The sequence below is a fragment of the Dryas octopetala genome, chromosome 2 (genome assembly GCF_963921425.1).
Source record: "Dryas octopetala chromosome 2, drDryOcto1.1, whole genome shotgun sequence".
Taxonomy (NCBI): Eukaryota; Viridiplantae; Streptophyta; class Magnoliopsida; order Rosales; family Rosaceae; genus Dryas; species Dryas octopetala.
In genome coordinates, this window is record NC_141367.1 from 29,619,610 (window position 1) to 29,635,369 (window position 15,760).

General features: G+C 37.0%; 4 protein-coding genes across 4 annotated transcripts; 2 read left to right on the plus strand and 2 right to left on the minus strand.

Annotated features, from left to right (window-relative positions):
• Positions 1 to 124: 124 nt before the first annotated feature.
• Positions 125 to 3,252, plus strand: LOC147295408 (Transmembrane amino acid transporter family protein). The gene is made up of 8 exons (XM_086230887.1): positions 125 to 280; positions 397 to 536; positions 857 to 1,240; positions 1,811 to 2,204; positions 2,395 to 2,500; positions 2,650 to 2,741; positions 2,833 to 2,901; positions 2,991 to 3,252. The coding sequence occupies exons 1-8, from the start codon at positions 254 to 256 to the stop codon at positions 3,087 to 3,089; spliced, it is 1,311 nt and encodes a 436-aa protein (XP_086087013.1). The 5' UTR covers positions 125 to 253; the 3' UTR covers positions 3,090 to 3,252.
• Positions 3,253 to 3,418: 166 nt separating this feature from the next.
• Positions 3,419 to 7,283, minus strand: LOC147295409 (uncharacterized). The gene is made up of 5 exons (XM_086232615.1): positions 6,013 to 7,283; positions 5,130 to 5,677; positions 4,565 to 4,752; positions 4,126 to 4,192; positions 3,419 to 4,020 (listed from the first exon to the last, which is right to left on the minus strand). Exons 1-5 carry the CDS (start codon positions 6,995 to 6,997, stop codon positions 3,964 to 3,966), a joined length of 1,845 nt encoding a protein of 614 aa, XP_086088741.1. The 5' UTR covers positions 6,998 to 7,283; the 3' UTR covers positions 3,419 to 3,963.
• Positions 7,284 to 7,997: 714 nt separating this feature from the next.
• Positions 7,998 to 10,177, plus strand: LOC147295410 (Ribosomal protein L12/ ATP-dependent Clp protease adaptor protein ClpS family protein). Its single transcript, XM_086232788.1, has 3 exons — positions 7,998 to 8,238; positions 9,221 to 9,371; positions 9,684 to 10,177. Exons 1-3 carry the CDS (start codon positions 8,175 to 8,177, stop codon positions 9,943 to 9,945), a joined length of 477 nt encoding a protein of 158 aa, XP_086088914.1. The 5' UTR covers positions 7,998 to 8,174; the 3' UTR covers positions 9,946 to 10,177.
• A 1,075-nt stretch (positions 10,178 to 11,252) lies between these two features.
• LOC147295411 (GDT1-like protein 5) lies at positions 11,253 to 15,248 on the minus strand. Its single transcript, XM_086232166.1, has 13 exons — positions 15,043 to 15,248; positions 14,880 to 14,948; positions 14,298 to 14,357; positions 14,137 to 14,184; positions 13,390 to 13,478; positions 13,274 to 13,310; positions 13,156 to 13,197; positions 12,858 to 12,926; positions 12,732 to 12,776; positions 12,590 to 12,651; positions 12,108 to 12,180; positions 11,901 to 11,996; positions 11,253 to 11,531 (listed from the first exon to the last, which is right to left on the minus strand). Exons 1-12 carry the CDS (start codon positions 15,058 to 15,060, stop codon positions 11,925 to 11,927), a joined length of 684 nt encoding a protein of 227 aa, XP_086088292.1. The 5' UTR covers positions 15,061 to 15,248; the 3' UTR covers positions 11,253 to 11,531; positions 11,901 to 11,924.
• Between the last annotated feature and the right edge of the window lie 512 nt (positions 15,249 to 15,760).

Genomic DNA, 15,760 nt, shown 5'->3' on the forward strand with positions numbered 1-15,760 from the left:
TTGCTAGCTCGACTTCAAATACTTACTGGTCCCTGTATAATTTGCTTGCTCTATTCATCTGATTGGACTTGAAAAGCAAAAGTCCCAAAAGAAATAGCAGAAATAAATAAATAAGTGGGGTTAAGCAATGTACATATCCCACATTTCTTTCTATGTTCCTTTCTACACTTTGGGCCATTAGCCACTATATACATGATGACGATCACTGAACTCCCACATTGAAAGTGTTTCCCTGTCTTGGCTTGCAAAAAAGATGGTTACAACTTCTCCTCCTCCAAAGGTGAGCACGACTACCATCCTTAACTTATTATCTCACACAAAAGCATAGTTTTTTTTTCCATTTTCTGTACTCTGAGTCTCTGATCTTCCTTTCCATATTCTAAACCCTGGCTGCAGGAAGTTCTTTCGGACAACAAATGGACGGTGGAGGACACCTCTCGCCACGCCAAATGGTGGTACTCCACCTTCCACACCGTCACCGCCATGATAGGTGCCGGTGTCCTCAGCCTGCCTTATGCCATGGCCTACTTGGGATGGTATACAAAGCCTCTAAGGCTCTTCTCAAGTCAATCACCACCTTAAAGTCCAAACTACTTAGAACTATTAGCTTGATATACATTATTAGCTCATTATGAGATTCAATAGTTATCTAATTTGGTATCATAGTTTTTGTTATAAGATATTCTAGGTTCAAAACCTCCGATACATATTTCCTACTTCTTTATTGATTTACAAGATGTAGGATAAGCCTACACAGTAGTTGCACTTGAGTGGTGTTAGCTTAATATACACCAAAACTGAAGAGAGTAAAGTACTCATAGACTATCCACTTTTCTTGGTTATCTGTTTCTTCCAGGGGTCCAGGAACAATGGTGTTGGCATTATCTTGGTGCATGACCTTGAACACAATGTGGCAGATGATACAACTCCATGAATGTGTTCCGGGAACTCGGTTTGATCGATACATAGACCTTGGTCGACATGCCTTTGGGCCAAAACTTGGGCCATGGATTGTGCTTCCACAACAACTAATCGTCCAGGTTGGGTGTGACATAGTCTACATGGTCACTGGTGGAAAGTGCCTAAAGAAGTTTGTGGAGATGGCTTGTGCCAATTGCACACCAATCAAGCAATCATACTGGATTCTCATCTTTGGTTCCCTTCATTTCTTTCTTTCCCAGCTTCCCAATTTCAACTCTGTCGCTGGTGTTTCACTAGCAGCAGCCATCATGTCACTAAGGTATTCATTCAATTCTCTCTAATTTTCACTTCAGAGTTGAAGGAAACTTTTAATACACGTACACCACTCATAAAAAGAACTTCCCATCTTATGAAAATCTAATTAAGATTTGTTTTAAGCCAAAAAAAGGAATGAACTCTTTGTTACAACAAACCCAACTTATCAAAAAGTACTTGCGGGAAATGGAACCCAACTCATTCTTGTGGTACACCTACTTAATATCATGTTAAAGCCATGAGTAAAACCTACTCTTACAAACCAAACGTCCATGAGAGTGGTCATGTGCTTATATATGACCTATTCCAAAGATATTAAGGCGATGTGGGACTGCACTAACACCCTTATGACAGACCGAAAAGCTGGTGGTCCAAGACTACAGGGAGCAACTATATAAATCTATAGTACTCTCTGTCTAAACTCAAATCAAGTTGGTTTGGTTTGTTCTAGAGCATCAATTAGTTTAGTCACAACCTTCTAAAATCCTATTTGCACTCACTTGACAAGAGATATTGATAATTGGTTCTAATAATTAATGTTACTCATTTGAGGTTCATATATATTAATTTGCAGTTATTCAACTATAGCCTGGGTTGGTTGCTTAAGCAAAGGTAGGGTTGAGAATGTTAGCTACGCTTACAAGAACACAAGCCCAGCTGATTACATGTTCCGGGTGTTCAATGCATTGGGTCAAATCTCGTTTGCATTTGCTGGGCATGCAGTGGCACTTGAAATTCAGGCCACAATTCCATCAACTCCAGAGAAGCCTTCCAAAATACCCATGTGGAAAGGTGCAGTTGGAGCCTATTTCATCAATGCAATTTGCTATTTCCCAGTGGCCCTTATTGGCTACTGGGCTTTTGGCCAAGATGTTGATGATAATGTGCTCATGGACCTTAAGAGGCCTGCATGGCTCATTGCCTCTGCAAACTTAATGGTCGTCGTCCATGTCATTGGCAGCTACCAGGTAAAATTGCTCGATACTTATTGAATCCTATCGAGTAATATTCGAGAGGGATTTGAGCACTACTCGAGTAGTTATATTATTAAGACTCTAGAAAATAAGACTAAGAAAGTCTTCACTGGAAACAAAAAAAAAAGACTAGTTTTTGAAAATTCAATGCAAGGGATGTAATTAACTGAAAAAAATTGTGTAGGTTTATGCAATGCCTGTTTTTGACATGCTGGAGAGGATGATGATGAAAAAATTGAACTTCCCACCTGGAATTGGACTTAGACTAATCGCACGGTCGGCTTATGTTGGTGAGATTCCCATGTCTCTGTGTCTTTGATTTGTGACAAACATTTTCTCTTTTGTTAATGGATTTGTGAGTAGCATTTTGATCAAAGAGAGAGGGGGAGAGAGAGTGATCCAATATGTTGATGAAAACCACGTCCTTACTATGTTGCAGCATTTACATTATTTGTGGGAGTCACCTTCCCATTCTTTGGAGACCTTCTTGGTTTCTTTGGCGGATTTGGTTTTGCACCCACTTCATATTTTGTAAGGATCTGATCTCACTCTGTTTCATTTCTTTGCTATTTTTACAAACCACACATGAGCAAGAAATTAACCATCTTGAGCATTTCTACAGCTTCCTAGCATAATGTGGCTGATTATTAAGAAACCAAAAAGATTCGGCACCAGTTGGTTCATCAACTGGGTAAGCAAAAGATATGCCATCCTTCATTTCTTTGTGTTTGCAAAATATATATACATTATTATGACATTTACAAACTCTGTGTTTTGCAGGCTTGCATATTTGTTGGAGTGTTCATTATGTTGGCCTCCACAGTTGGTGGCTTGCGGAATATCATCGCCGATGCATCCACATATCGTTTCTACGCATAAACTATGAGCAAACTAATCATGCCAATAATTGGATGAAAATTAAATATTATTAAGTTGGTTTTAGAGTACTTAGAGGACTCGTTTGTTACGCCAGGCTAGATGTTATGTCATCCTTCAAGCATGTGCAGTCTATTAAATAGAGTGGATCCTATTTACACTATAATTTCATACCACCTTATGTGGCAACTTACATGGCATTCATACATTAGATACTAAAAAATAAAAATAAAAATCCAAAAAGAAAAAGAAAAACTCTGTCCAATAAAGTAATGACACGTGAGATGGTATAAGAAATGTGGTAAGTATAGCATTATTCAAAACTACCGAGTAATCGGGGCATTTTTTTCTGTGTCATTGTTTCGGTAGTGCAATATCTCGAAAGAATGGGGCTGAAACTGAGTCCCACAAATATGTGGCAGAAGTTCAATATATCTCGAACTTCCACCATCCCCATTCTGTGTCACCTTCGCATTACCAAGAAAAGCGGATGGTTGAAGATTGCTGATATACTGCAGCCATTATGGCCTTCCTTTGGCTATGGTTCCATCATTTTATTTTGGGCAATAATAGAAACTAAACCAGAGTTAGTGAGTTACAACTTTCCTATGTGTCACCACTCACCATACAACAATATAAGGGACTTAAAGAGTCTTTTACATAGGCTATGAACAGTAAGTATCATTTCATTCTGCTTAAACTTCAGCCATTTGTCCAATCTAAGATGGCCACGCGTACATAAATTGTTCCTAAGAACATAAATACAGATATTACTCAAAAGTTCCTACTCCCGTAAGCTGATAAAGGACGCTGCAAAAAAATATCTTCCATCCACATCATGTTGTTGTATAAACCATGCTGAGGTAAACTAGAGCTCTCACAAACACGGGTTCCCCCACCGCGTCATATTTCTCCACTTGTCCTTCAAATCAACCTGAACATAGTAACCTCAAATGTCTTGGACACAATATACAGTGATGAAGCAGACTCATTTCAAATAAAATTAAACTGTTAGAAAAATAGTATGAAACTTGGGTACCTCAGTTCTCTCTTCGAATATATCGGGGTTGCTTTGTAGGATAAACTTCCAACGTCCTACTCCATACCTTCATTAGAAAGGACTACAATAATGAGAACTTAGAAACAAACATACTTCTAGCCTCAAACTAATACTATTCAATCAATAGAAGCATGATAGCTAATAAGTAGTAGGGAGACATAATTCTCTCCAAATTATTAGTTATAATAAGTAACCAAATCATTTCGAGTAATAAAGCTTGAAAGAGATTGGAAATAAAAAAAATCCTTTAAAACAAGCCTATATTACCAACAATCTGTCAAGACCTTACCCCAATGACCACCTAACCCCAAGCCAAGAATTTTTAAAAAGAAAAGGGAAACAGAAAGGCCCCCGTTTAAGAAGAAGCTAGAGAGGAAGGATGCAAATAATGCTTTGCCATATAAGAACAAGCACTTACGTCTGCACAGAAGTCCTTAAGGTGTCTTCTTCCAATAAGCTCCACCTCTTAACTTTTCTCCTCTTAGATATTCTATTCATCTCATACTTCTTCAATGGAGAAACAGCATGTCTTTTTGGGCTAGGCAGGTGAAGCCTGCTGGTATCTTTCATTGTTCCTTCATTTGACATATCTATGGAGTCATCCCACTGCAAAGCAAAAAAAAAAATTCAGCACGTAATACAAATTTATAAGCAAAAAGAACCATAAAATTTTGGGATGGAATCAATCATAGGACAAACTGAAGGTAAGCCAAAGCCCTAAATGTTTGCTACGAGAAACAGAAGTCAAATAGAAAATTACTAACACCAGATCAACTCATGGATTCAGCATAAATTTTGTAGGAATCTGTTATGTTCCCCTAGCCAAAACAATAAGAGTATGCATATACAACACAAATTAAGTATCTAATAATAAACATTGCAAATCAGAATCCATACACAACATAATATTGGTCACATGTGCAACGTAGTAATTTGAAAGGAGCCATCAGACTAGTACAAAAAAAAACATGAACATAAACTACCTCGGAAGTACGGGCAGTATAATTACGTTCCATCAAGCTAGGTTGAGGAACATTAGAAGAAGACGGATTTCCAAGATTGGCATTGTCAGTTTGAATGTCAGTGCCCTTTCCCTTGTCGACAGACGAATTTGGTGCATCATGTTCTTTTCCACTAGGTTGGGGAACATCATTCTGATGACTGGAGCACGGATTTCCAAGATTATCATAATTAGATTGATCAGGCTCATTGCTCTTCTCAACAGATGGATTTGTTCCACCTAAATCTTTTCCGCTTACATTATTCACGGATTTCAATGGCAAGTCAGATCTTACAGTTTCAGCCAGATACAAGGCACCAGGAAGTGGGTCTGTCACTACCGCTTGTAGCTCCAATACACTGGATTTAAGTGCTTCCTGCACTTTTCTAACTTCAGGGGTAGATAGGGAATCATATTTTCTATCTGATGAGTCTGTGGCCAAATCTTCAGCATCCCTAATCTTTACTGGTCCTCTAGTGCGTCTATGAGAAGCAAGGTGCTTGTCTGTAAGCCCCATATTCCTCTGAATTTCTACCAGAAATAAAAAGGAAGAATTAAAAAACTGACAAAATTATTTAAATCTTCAATTACACGGGGTTGTGACTTGTGAGTGTGACATAGCAAAGAAAGAGCCGTATATTTGGTATCACTAAACAACCCAGAAACAGATTATGCACTTACAAAATATATATATCAGTTAGCAACTTAGCAATGAGTTTGGCAACAAGGACGAAAAGTAGGCAAAATTCGAGATGATGAAAGCATAAAAACCCAGATAAAATAATACAGAGCACCATCTCAACATCATTTGACATATACTAACGTCACTGAAACTAACTCTTTCTGCTAATGAAGAAAAAAAGTACCTTTATCTGTCGTCGTTGCAGGTCTAAAACTGAGACCCAATTCCCCATTTGCACTAGGCAAAGCCAAAGCTCTCTCATTCACTTCACCGTAGACCTGATCATCACCGTGTACTTCTGCCCTGTTCGTGAATCCAGTATCTATTTCAACCAAATTACTCATCGTTTGGAGACCCAATTCAGGACCATAACTCACATTAGCCCCATTCACCATTTGCGCCTCCAATTCAGACCCATTACCCAAATTAGTCTCATTCCTCATTTGCGCTTCCAATTTAGAACCATCACCCACATTAGCCCCATCCTTCATTTGCACCTCCAATTCTGACCCATCACCCACATTAGCCCCATCTACAGCTGCAACATGATCACCTTCCAAGTCGGAAACTTTCTTGGGCATATCCAATCTAACAGCCAAAGTAATAAAGGGAGGTCCCGTTAACGCCCAAGCTTCCTTCACATAAACCGCAACCAATCTCAGCGCATCGTTCCTCGTGTTCATGCGCAATAGATTCTTCGCTACGCTCAAATCCCAAACCGCCGCCTCGACCTCCTCCCTTCTTTGCTTCAACTCGGTCGAGACCAGCTCGCTCTTCTCTGAACCATCCAACATCGCAACCCTCCCTCTCCAAATCTGATCCACGGCCTCCAAGTACTTCCCGCTCGGCTTCCCCATGAGGCCCACTAGAAACTTGACTGTACACTCGGTGGCCACGGCGGAGTACGCGGCTTTCATGGAGTCCATGGTAGCAATGCCTTGGCTGAGGTCCAAGTCTTCGATCGTTTCCAACGTTTCGAGGATGGTTTCGGTGACCGAAGCGTCGTACACATCGCACTCGATACTTCGAAGGAGTACCGTCTTCCTCAAGCGCCAGTCTTGGAACGAGAACGGTGCGACTTGGAGGACTCTCTTGGCGATACACTCCCTCTCGCGGTCTCGAACAAGGAGCTCGAGCACCCACCGCGAAACGTCGACGTCTGAGTCCATTGACAAGACAACCGAAATCCTAATTTGTGAGAAAGAAATGGAGCTTCAATGATTGAAAGTTTGGGTTTTGAAGCGCGCTACTTTGCCTTATTTGAAAATTAGGGTTCTTGAAGTGAAATTGGGGACAACAAAAGACGTTAGGGTTTAGGATTTGAATGATCGGAGTAGAAAAGCCATACTCTCAAGCCTCAAAAAGCTCAGACGACGGAACACTCAAACTTTGAAATTGGGGCTATACGTGATGATGGTAAACGAATATTACCGTCTATAATCTCTAAAATCGTGCGCATTTGTGTCTCAAATTTTATTTTTTTTAGTAAGATGAAATTTGTGTCTCAAATTCAGATTCCAAGTAAATGTAACAATGTTGCATAGATTTAGATACCAATATTACTAAAACCACAAATTTTTATCTTAATTTTTAGTTATTAATTAGTGTGGCAAGGATAATGCCATATTAATTTTGGTAAATAAATATATAAATAAATAAACAAATGAAATACGAGCTCATCGATTAAGATTTTTTAAATTGTGATAATAGTTGGGCGCATCTTGCTCTACTCTTCAAATATATCTACTACTCTTGTTTTAAAAAAATTATATATGCTATTTAGGTCTATTTTGAGATTCATTTGTTTGCAAGTAAAACAATGACATGCATTATCACTTATTTAAAATTGAAATTTTAAAATTCTATAGTTATAACTAAGAGAGATTTCTCAATATTTTCTAAAAAAATAAGAGATTTTTCTTTGTATAAAAGTATAAAACTCTCTTCTTTAAGTACTTTCACTCCGAAATTAAAGACTATATGCAGTAAAAAGCTTAATACCTGTAAATATCGATTATTAATAATTGACATCATTTTTATTTTGGGAAACGCCTGGTTGGTGGAAAATCCTGTCGTTTCACCTTTTTGAATCATAAAATAATATTGGACAAAAGAAAAAGAATCATAAGATTTATTCATTAAAAAAATGAAAGAAGGAGGGAAAAAAACAGTGAAAGGCTGTGTTCGTACTTGGCAGGGATCAAAACGACGTCTCCTGTGAATTGTGAAGTCCACCTCCACCACCAGACACACCAGTTCGATCATTTTCATGTAATTTCGGGTACAAACCAGAAGAAGCGAAAAATTCCAATATACAGCCACACGACGCATTTCACAGAAAGAGTCATGGAGACTGCGATATGTGGGAGACTACCTCTCTCACCCAACCACGTCTTCAATCCTAAACCAGGTTTCTCCTTTTTAATGGACTCATGCCCTCTTTTCAGATTTTGGGTTTGTATCAAAATCTTTAATTTCATAATCAGCTAGCTGTAGGAGTTGGTCTAGGAGTAGATTTGGTAGCTGCTTCAATTCAAAGCTTGATTCTTGTAAATTTGTGTGATTCTCTTTATTTATTCACTGATTTTTGGATTGACCTTGTTGCCCTCTGAATTTGTTCTGTTAGCTAATACCCATAGAATTTTTTTCTTTCTTGGCATTCTTTTTTTTCTAAAGGTAAAATGAAAGGCATTTCATTACTTTTAGTCCTCCACACTTCTTTTACTGAACATGAACTGCCAAGAAAAACCCAAATTCATTATATAGTTGAATGTCCTGCTTTAGCTGCTAAATAAGCTTAGTTGATTATGCCAAAGAAGTATATAGTTTGTGTAAATTGTATCTGTAAGTGTAGCTTTATATTGTTGACGAATAAAGAATTTTGATTCCAATAACTTTCCGCAAAACTGAAAGTTTTGCAGTTAGTACAAAATTGAATCAAACTTGGTAGCTTGAGGAGGTAGGGCAGATTCTTCATTGTGTGCTTGCATGTAAACTTGGTTGGGTTTTGTTATGTGTTCTGTTTTGGGATTTTTATGCATACATTGGGTGTTATGGAGTTTCAATTTTGCTAGTGTAAGATCAAGTAATGCTAGTGGCAATTGTTGTATTACTTGCCACTGGTTTCCTTGAGAGTGTTATTAGAATTTTTGTGCAATTCTAGAGATCCAGCATCTAAAGGTCTACCTTTCATTGTAAGTAGGAGTACCTTTGCCACACCTTCACTATATTTTATCTTTCTGACCAATTAGAGAGTCATTTCCAAAGATTTGGGTCCTCAAAACTCTGTAGATTATATCAAATATGTTTTGGAGTGCTTCTTTATCATTTAATATATGGATGCCAGAGTGATCCATGTTGGTGATAAATTTATGATAAAATATGTTTTTCAGGAGACAAACACTCTCTTTGTAAAGGACCATGCACCAATCTTGGCATTCCCATGGCTGTATCAACAGCAGGACCTGGTAAAGGAGGAGGGTTGTTGGAAAGGCCTGTTATAGAGAGAACCACTCCTTCCCGTGAGTCTGAGTTTGATTTGAGGTGTGGGCTCAATTTTAGTCTGTTTTATGTTATATTGTTCATTTGATCAAAGTTATTATCTTTCCTCATACAAGTGTGCAGCATCGCCATAAATTAACACTTTACTGCTACAGTAGTGTTTACACCAGTCATATCGAATGCCCTTACCTGTGTATCCTGCTGTGTCAAGCTTAATCATTTAGAAACTATTGAAATCTTCATGCTCATTTTCACATTCACCCGGTTCAATTTGTATTCAATGGTTGTGGTATTTCTTCTTTATGTTCATAAAGTTAAATGAGAATAAATATTGGATTATCCAAATTGGTTCAGGAAATCAAGGAAAACAGCTCCTCCATACCGTGTAATATTGCACAACGACAACTTCAACAAGCGGGAATATGTTGTGCAAGTACTGATGAAGGTTATCCCGGGGATGACCCTTGACAATGCTGTTAATATTATGCAAGAAGCACACTACAATGGCTTATCAGTGGTGATCATATGTGCTCAGGCTGATGCCGAAGAACACTGCACGCAACTGAGGCACAATGGGCTTCTGAGTTCAATTGAACCTGCTAGTGGTGGGTGTTAATGACATGCATATTGGCAGATTCTTCATTGTATGCATGTACATATTCTCAATGCCCATATTCATATGAATCTTGGTCATCCTGTGGTCTGTCTAATTAAAAGACAAGAGGGTGGTAGTTAGTTCAATAAAAAGTGGCTTAGTTTACGGTTTGAAATTGGACTAGGTGTTTTCTTTTTTAGTTAGAGGCCTGCTGAACTCGATGTCTTAGCTTATATACATGGTGCGTTTCTGATTTGCTCCTTTTTTTTTTTTTTTTGGGTCAAACTTCTGATTTGCTCCTTTACATTGAATCAACTTGTCGAATTGCTGAACACATTCATGGCACACACAGACGCACAGTAACTGTTATGAAAAAAAAAACAAAATTGTCAATAAACAGAATAACGTTATTTAAGTTGCGTGATGAAATCATACTGATTTTCTTGAAACTCAGTTTTTGAGTCTCCTCTCTCTGCCATTTCCGGACTTCTTTATGAAGATGTACTCGATGTTGTTTTGTCTCGGTTTGTGTGTTGCTAGTTTCTTCTTGTCGGATTATTAGCTTTCTTATATTGGGCCATTCGAATTTATCAAATTCATGCATCCCAAGAGAAAGTAGTACTACTTTTTGATTCACTTGGAGGGATGGTATGTAAGCATTTGTATTTTGTAACTGTAATATTCCTTTAGATTCATTGGGATAAATTGATACCAGTAGTCAACGTTGTTTGGGACCCAAAAAGAGTTAATTATATTTGCACTTCCTGAAATTTATCGTTTTTTCACATACACTTCTTGAGATTTCAATAATTACACACACCTTTTGAGGTTTCAAAACTATTGCATATAACCCTCTATAGTGAGACGAAAAATAATGATAAATTATATAAAAAAACATACTTAGGGGTTAAATAGTCTAATAAGATTATTTAAAGTGGAAGGCTCAATCTCAATATAAATATTTTATTTTTTGTTTATTTATTTTTTTCTCTTGTAAAAGGTTACATGCAATAATTTTAAAATTTTAAGGGATGTATGTATAATTTTTTAAACCCCAGAGATTATGTGAAAAAACGATAAAGAGATATAAATATAATTCACTCAACCAAAAAATCAAGATTACGTTGTGTTGTGTTGTGGGTAGACCAAATACAGAAAGAGTACCCATTATATCATCTAAGTATGTTCCTTGCGACACTTTAAAAAAAGGTAGATTCCTTGGATCTTAAAACCGATGTTTTAAATGCTACTTCTACGCGTAGTTGATCTACACAGCGTAATCCTTGTTTTTTGGTCGACACAACTTAATCCAACTTCACAAAATAATCTGACTAAAATATTTATTAAAAAAAAAAAAAAAGACATTCAACAGAAATCCAAAATTTATTGGAATGACATGCGACAATGGAGTAGAGCAGATATGTTCTCATAAGTGATTCCAAAGATGCCAGCCAGGGAGCGGATCTTGTAAACAATTAACTCTTTGAATCAGTTCTTTTCTGATAAGCTCTTCGCTCTAATAAATATAAAGATGCAATGTGTGTAAAGGACCCCTTGAACAATGTGTAGATGTAAGTTCTTTAAGTCAACAAATCATCCTTCAATCCCTGAATCAGAACATTTAGTTTAGCAGTTAGACGTTTGAACAAGGCAGAGTCGTCATATTACAAGTGCAACTGGCAGTGCCTATGATGTGTGTGCAAGTGCTTGAGCAGGTGGAATCCAACATCATGTGAACGGCGGGTGGGAAGGTGAAATCAATTGTGACTATAAAGGGAAAAGAAAACTGAAATCAATTGACTATAAATTTTGTAGTCAACATCAGATATCCCGTTGTAACCAAAAACCAAAATGGTAAAATGGCATCCCCATATGGCTAATGCGAGAACAGCAATTTTCTGCCCACTCTACCCTTCTAAGAAGCATATTTTGCTATAAATTATAATTTATGGTGTAAAAACATTCAGCATACTTACTAATCATTAATCAGACTCTAGGTATCATGCCTCAACTGTTGAAAGCAAGGATTGGATTCCGAAAACAATGAAAAGAACTCCGCCACATAAAGCAACCTGAAACACAATAGTTACAACTTACAACTTTAATGCTACAGATTGCTTACAGACATGATATATAATTAGAACTATGATATGTTGAAACACAAATGCAGTGCATGTAATTACTATTTTCTCAGATATCTGAGATGCCAAGCTCTTTCCACCAAGGACAGCAGCAGTGGTACACAATGCTTGTCCTCTGAAAAAGAAAAAAGAAAAAAAAGGAGCAACACAATCAGTAACTTGAACAAAAACTAAATAAATGAATAACAACAAAGGATAAAGGTGAATGCTAGGGATGAGTGTGCACAGTGGTATCTAAGTTAGTTTAATTCCCACACCTAAGGACAATAGGAAACAGCTGAATTAATTTATGTATGCAAAAATATACTTCACATCGGTACACTCACTCACTGACTTCTATAACCATAATTGAAGCAAATTGAGAAAGCACATTGGATACACACACTCAAACACAGACAAAAGGGGGGAGCTTAAAAACAAAAAACCAGTCACATTGAAGAGGGAAAGAGGAGGATATAATAAGAAGTAGTATAATGGAACAAGATTTCAGAACACGTCCAGTAAATACAATGATAGGCACTTACAAGATTCCACCAAGAACCACACCTAATGGGTTCTCATCTGCAGCCAAACCAATGGTAGCGATCTGAAAGGATGGTTAAGTTCAATACCAAATGGTGCTGAAGCAACAATAAAATATCTACTCATAGGAGGGCAAATGCTCACCTGGCTCTTGTCACCCCATTCACCGAAAAAAGTAATGGAAAAGGCCTGCAGAATGAGCATGATACAAGGGGTTAAGTATAATTAGTCATGCAAAAATTTAAAGTTCATACTTATCAAAAATATAACCTTCAAAAAAATTGGTGAGAAGAACTGCAAGAGAAATGAACGTCTCTGCTTTTTCAATCCATCATCATCCTGCAAGGCCAAAATTGCACATCGTATTAGTGGTGACCATGATTAATAAAACCAAAGATGTCTCAAGGCTCGGCAACAAATATGTAAAGACTAGCCATTTGAAACACATGGTGACAATCACAAAGTCAAATAATGATGTGTATCAATGTGTGTGTGCATGAGAGAGAGAGAGAGAGAGAGAGAACTAGAGCACATTCAAATGCAAAAGATTGTGAAACTGTTGGAACACCTTAGTACTCCGTTTGGTGGCTCCAGCACTTAAATCAGCATCCTAAAGATACCACAAAGGTGAAGTCAAAAAGGATTTGTATTGAATGTAAGCTATGAATAAAAATTGAAAAACCAACCAATTTTGCTTCAACTTCTGCAAACTCATCATCACCCCTGTTGGATAAACCATAATTAAACTCCACCACAAGCAAGCAGCAAACAATAAATTAAATACAAAAAAAAATTCCATTACCCTTCTTCCTTAAAAGCATCCCATAAAGACCATAGCCCGAACCCAAAGAACAACAATGTTGTTATGTGATGGGTCCATTTCCTTGAGAGCTGTGTAATTTAAGATCAGAGTCTGATCAGTATTCATATAAGAACAGAGAAGTAATAGAAATAGATGACAAGTCTGATTCAGGCAACTTTAAGTAGATGCACTTGACTACATGCTGCAAGATCAAAGTATCAATCATCCACAATGACTGAGCGTAAGATTCTAGACAATTCTGGCATCACTAGCATTGACGTAAGAAGCATATGACAAAACGAAATTTCATATTTCACTTATGATGAACAAAATTTTTATGTTTATTACCATTCTACTTTTGTAAAAGATGATATTTGTATTATCAATTGACTTCAATCCATTTTACTAAAGTATTACCCATATAACCAAACAATTAATAAAAATTGCAATCATTCTTTGGGATTGCAGGTCGAATGAAACTAGAACTCAAACTAAAACTCAATGCCAGAAGAGATCATGGTATGCCGTTAGTTTCAGCCACCTCTGACATTAAACATTGACTGTAGAGTGAATCCAGACTGAACGTGAATTTGTCAAAAAACTTCATAACTATGCTTATGAAGCTAAACCGATAGTCTAAGTAGGACATCCATTATCTATTATATCATCAAAGAAGATTCCTTTGGATCTTAAAACAACCCACACCAAACACGCAATTTCAGAGTGGTGGAAAATCAGAGTGCTTACCAGATTTGGAGCGGCATAACCAACAAGAACAGAAAGAATAGTCATCACCTAAAATTCAACAAAAATTTTAGGTATGTGACTGTTTGAGGCTTAAAAAAAGAAACATGAAAGATCACGCTCACAACTGGGAAAACATTATGAAGTGACAAGAAAATGCTTACAATCAGAGCTCCTAGGCAACCGGACAAAACAAGTCTCCTAGGATGGCGCATTGCAAGGATCTTCAAGCAAGCATCTTACTGTTAGATAACCACACAAGAATAGTGTATAGGTAGAAGAAAATGAATTCTGGGTTGTGGTTCTTACTTTAAGGACTTTAGCACAGGGACACAAACACATACATACATATACACAAATATATACATACAACCATGCATATATATCATAGGAAGCTCAATAAATTACTAAAAATAATTTAATTCCACAATAGAGGGATCTTTTCCCATACTCAATAGTAGCTCATATATGTTTTATCACTCAGCTCAGAAGTAGTAAGCGCAAGCTCTGCTCTGCCTATATACTAAGTAATTTAGAAGAAACTTGATGTTTCTAAATAGTATTGAAGTTCATAAATTTCTACATGTCCAATCTCCAATTCAATATTATAATTCTTTTTCATCACTTATAATTAGATTGTTATTCATATTTCTAAAACAGTCTTTATGTTTCAACACAAAAATCGAAAACCGCAACAAAAACAACCAAAAAGAAGAAAAAATAAATGTGCAATCATCTACACTAACCGCGGCGGCGAAGAAGGTCTTGTCGCCGATCTCGGAGAGCACAGTCATGGCGAGCGACTTGGTGAAACCCTAATTAACAAAGCAGTCGCATAATTATTCAATAAAAATCCAGATAAAACAAAAAATTGGATGCGATTTAATTAATTAGAGAGAGATCAATTACCTGCACGACAGTACTCATTTTCACTGAGTAGCGTATAACAAGCAGCTGAAGAACGGGGTCAGAGTTTCGGACTCTCCGACTCTCTGTCTGTGCTTGAATTGTGTCTGACCCGGCTGCTGCTGCTTCGTTGAAGTTTCTGAATCGGGTTATAAGTAGAAGAAGACTACAAAGATGGCATGGCCATGTGTGATGTTTTGGAGCGTGCGCCAAAAATCTATTAAATTGCGGCTAACAAATGAACCGATGCTTTTAGGTTTTTTTTATATTTAGTACTTAAATTATGACATTTATCTTAACGTGTCACTTAAATTTTTATTTATTTTAATTGAGTATTTAAATTTTTAACGCTTTATCTTACTCTTCTTTTGTCCTAATGGTTACGGTCTTATTCATACTAGGCGTGTGGGCCTATCCCTCCAAACTCTTTGATTGATCGCATCAACAACTCTTGTAATGTGCCCGGGCGTATTAGGGGCATCTGTTCTCTTCCTGCATCCTTTGATCATATCTTGTTGAAATATATACTTCATGAAGCAAACTTTGTAGCATTTTGTAGCTGCTTCCTTGTTTTTGAAATTATATTTTGTTCTCCTGCTGTCTCCTTTAATCGTAATTTGTATCCAATTTATACAAATTCTTCTGATAGTTGGTGTATGTATTTGAAATATTTTTTAGTTAATTAATTGATTTGAAATACCCCTAATAGTTAATAGGTGCA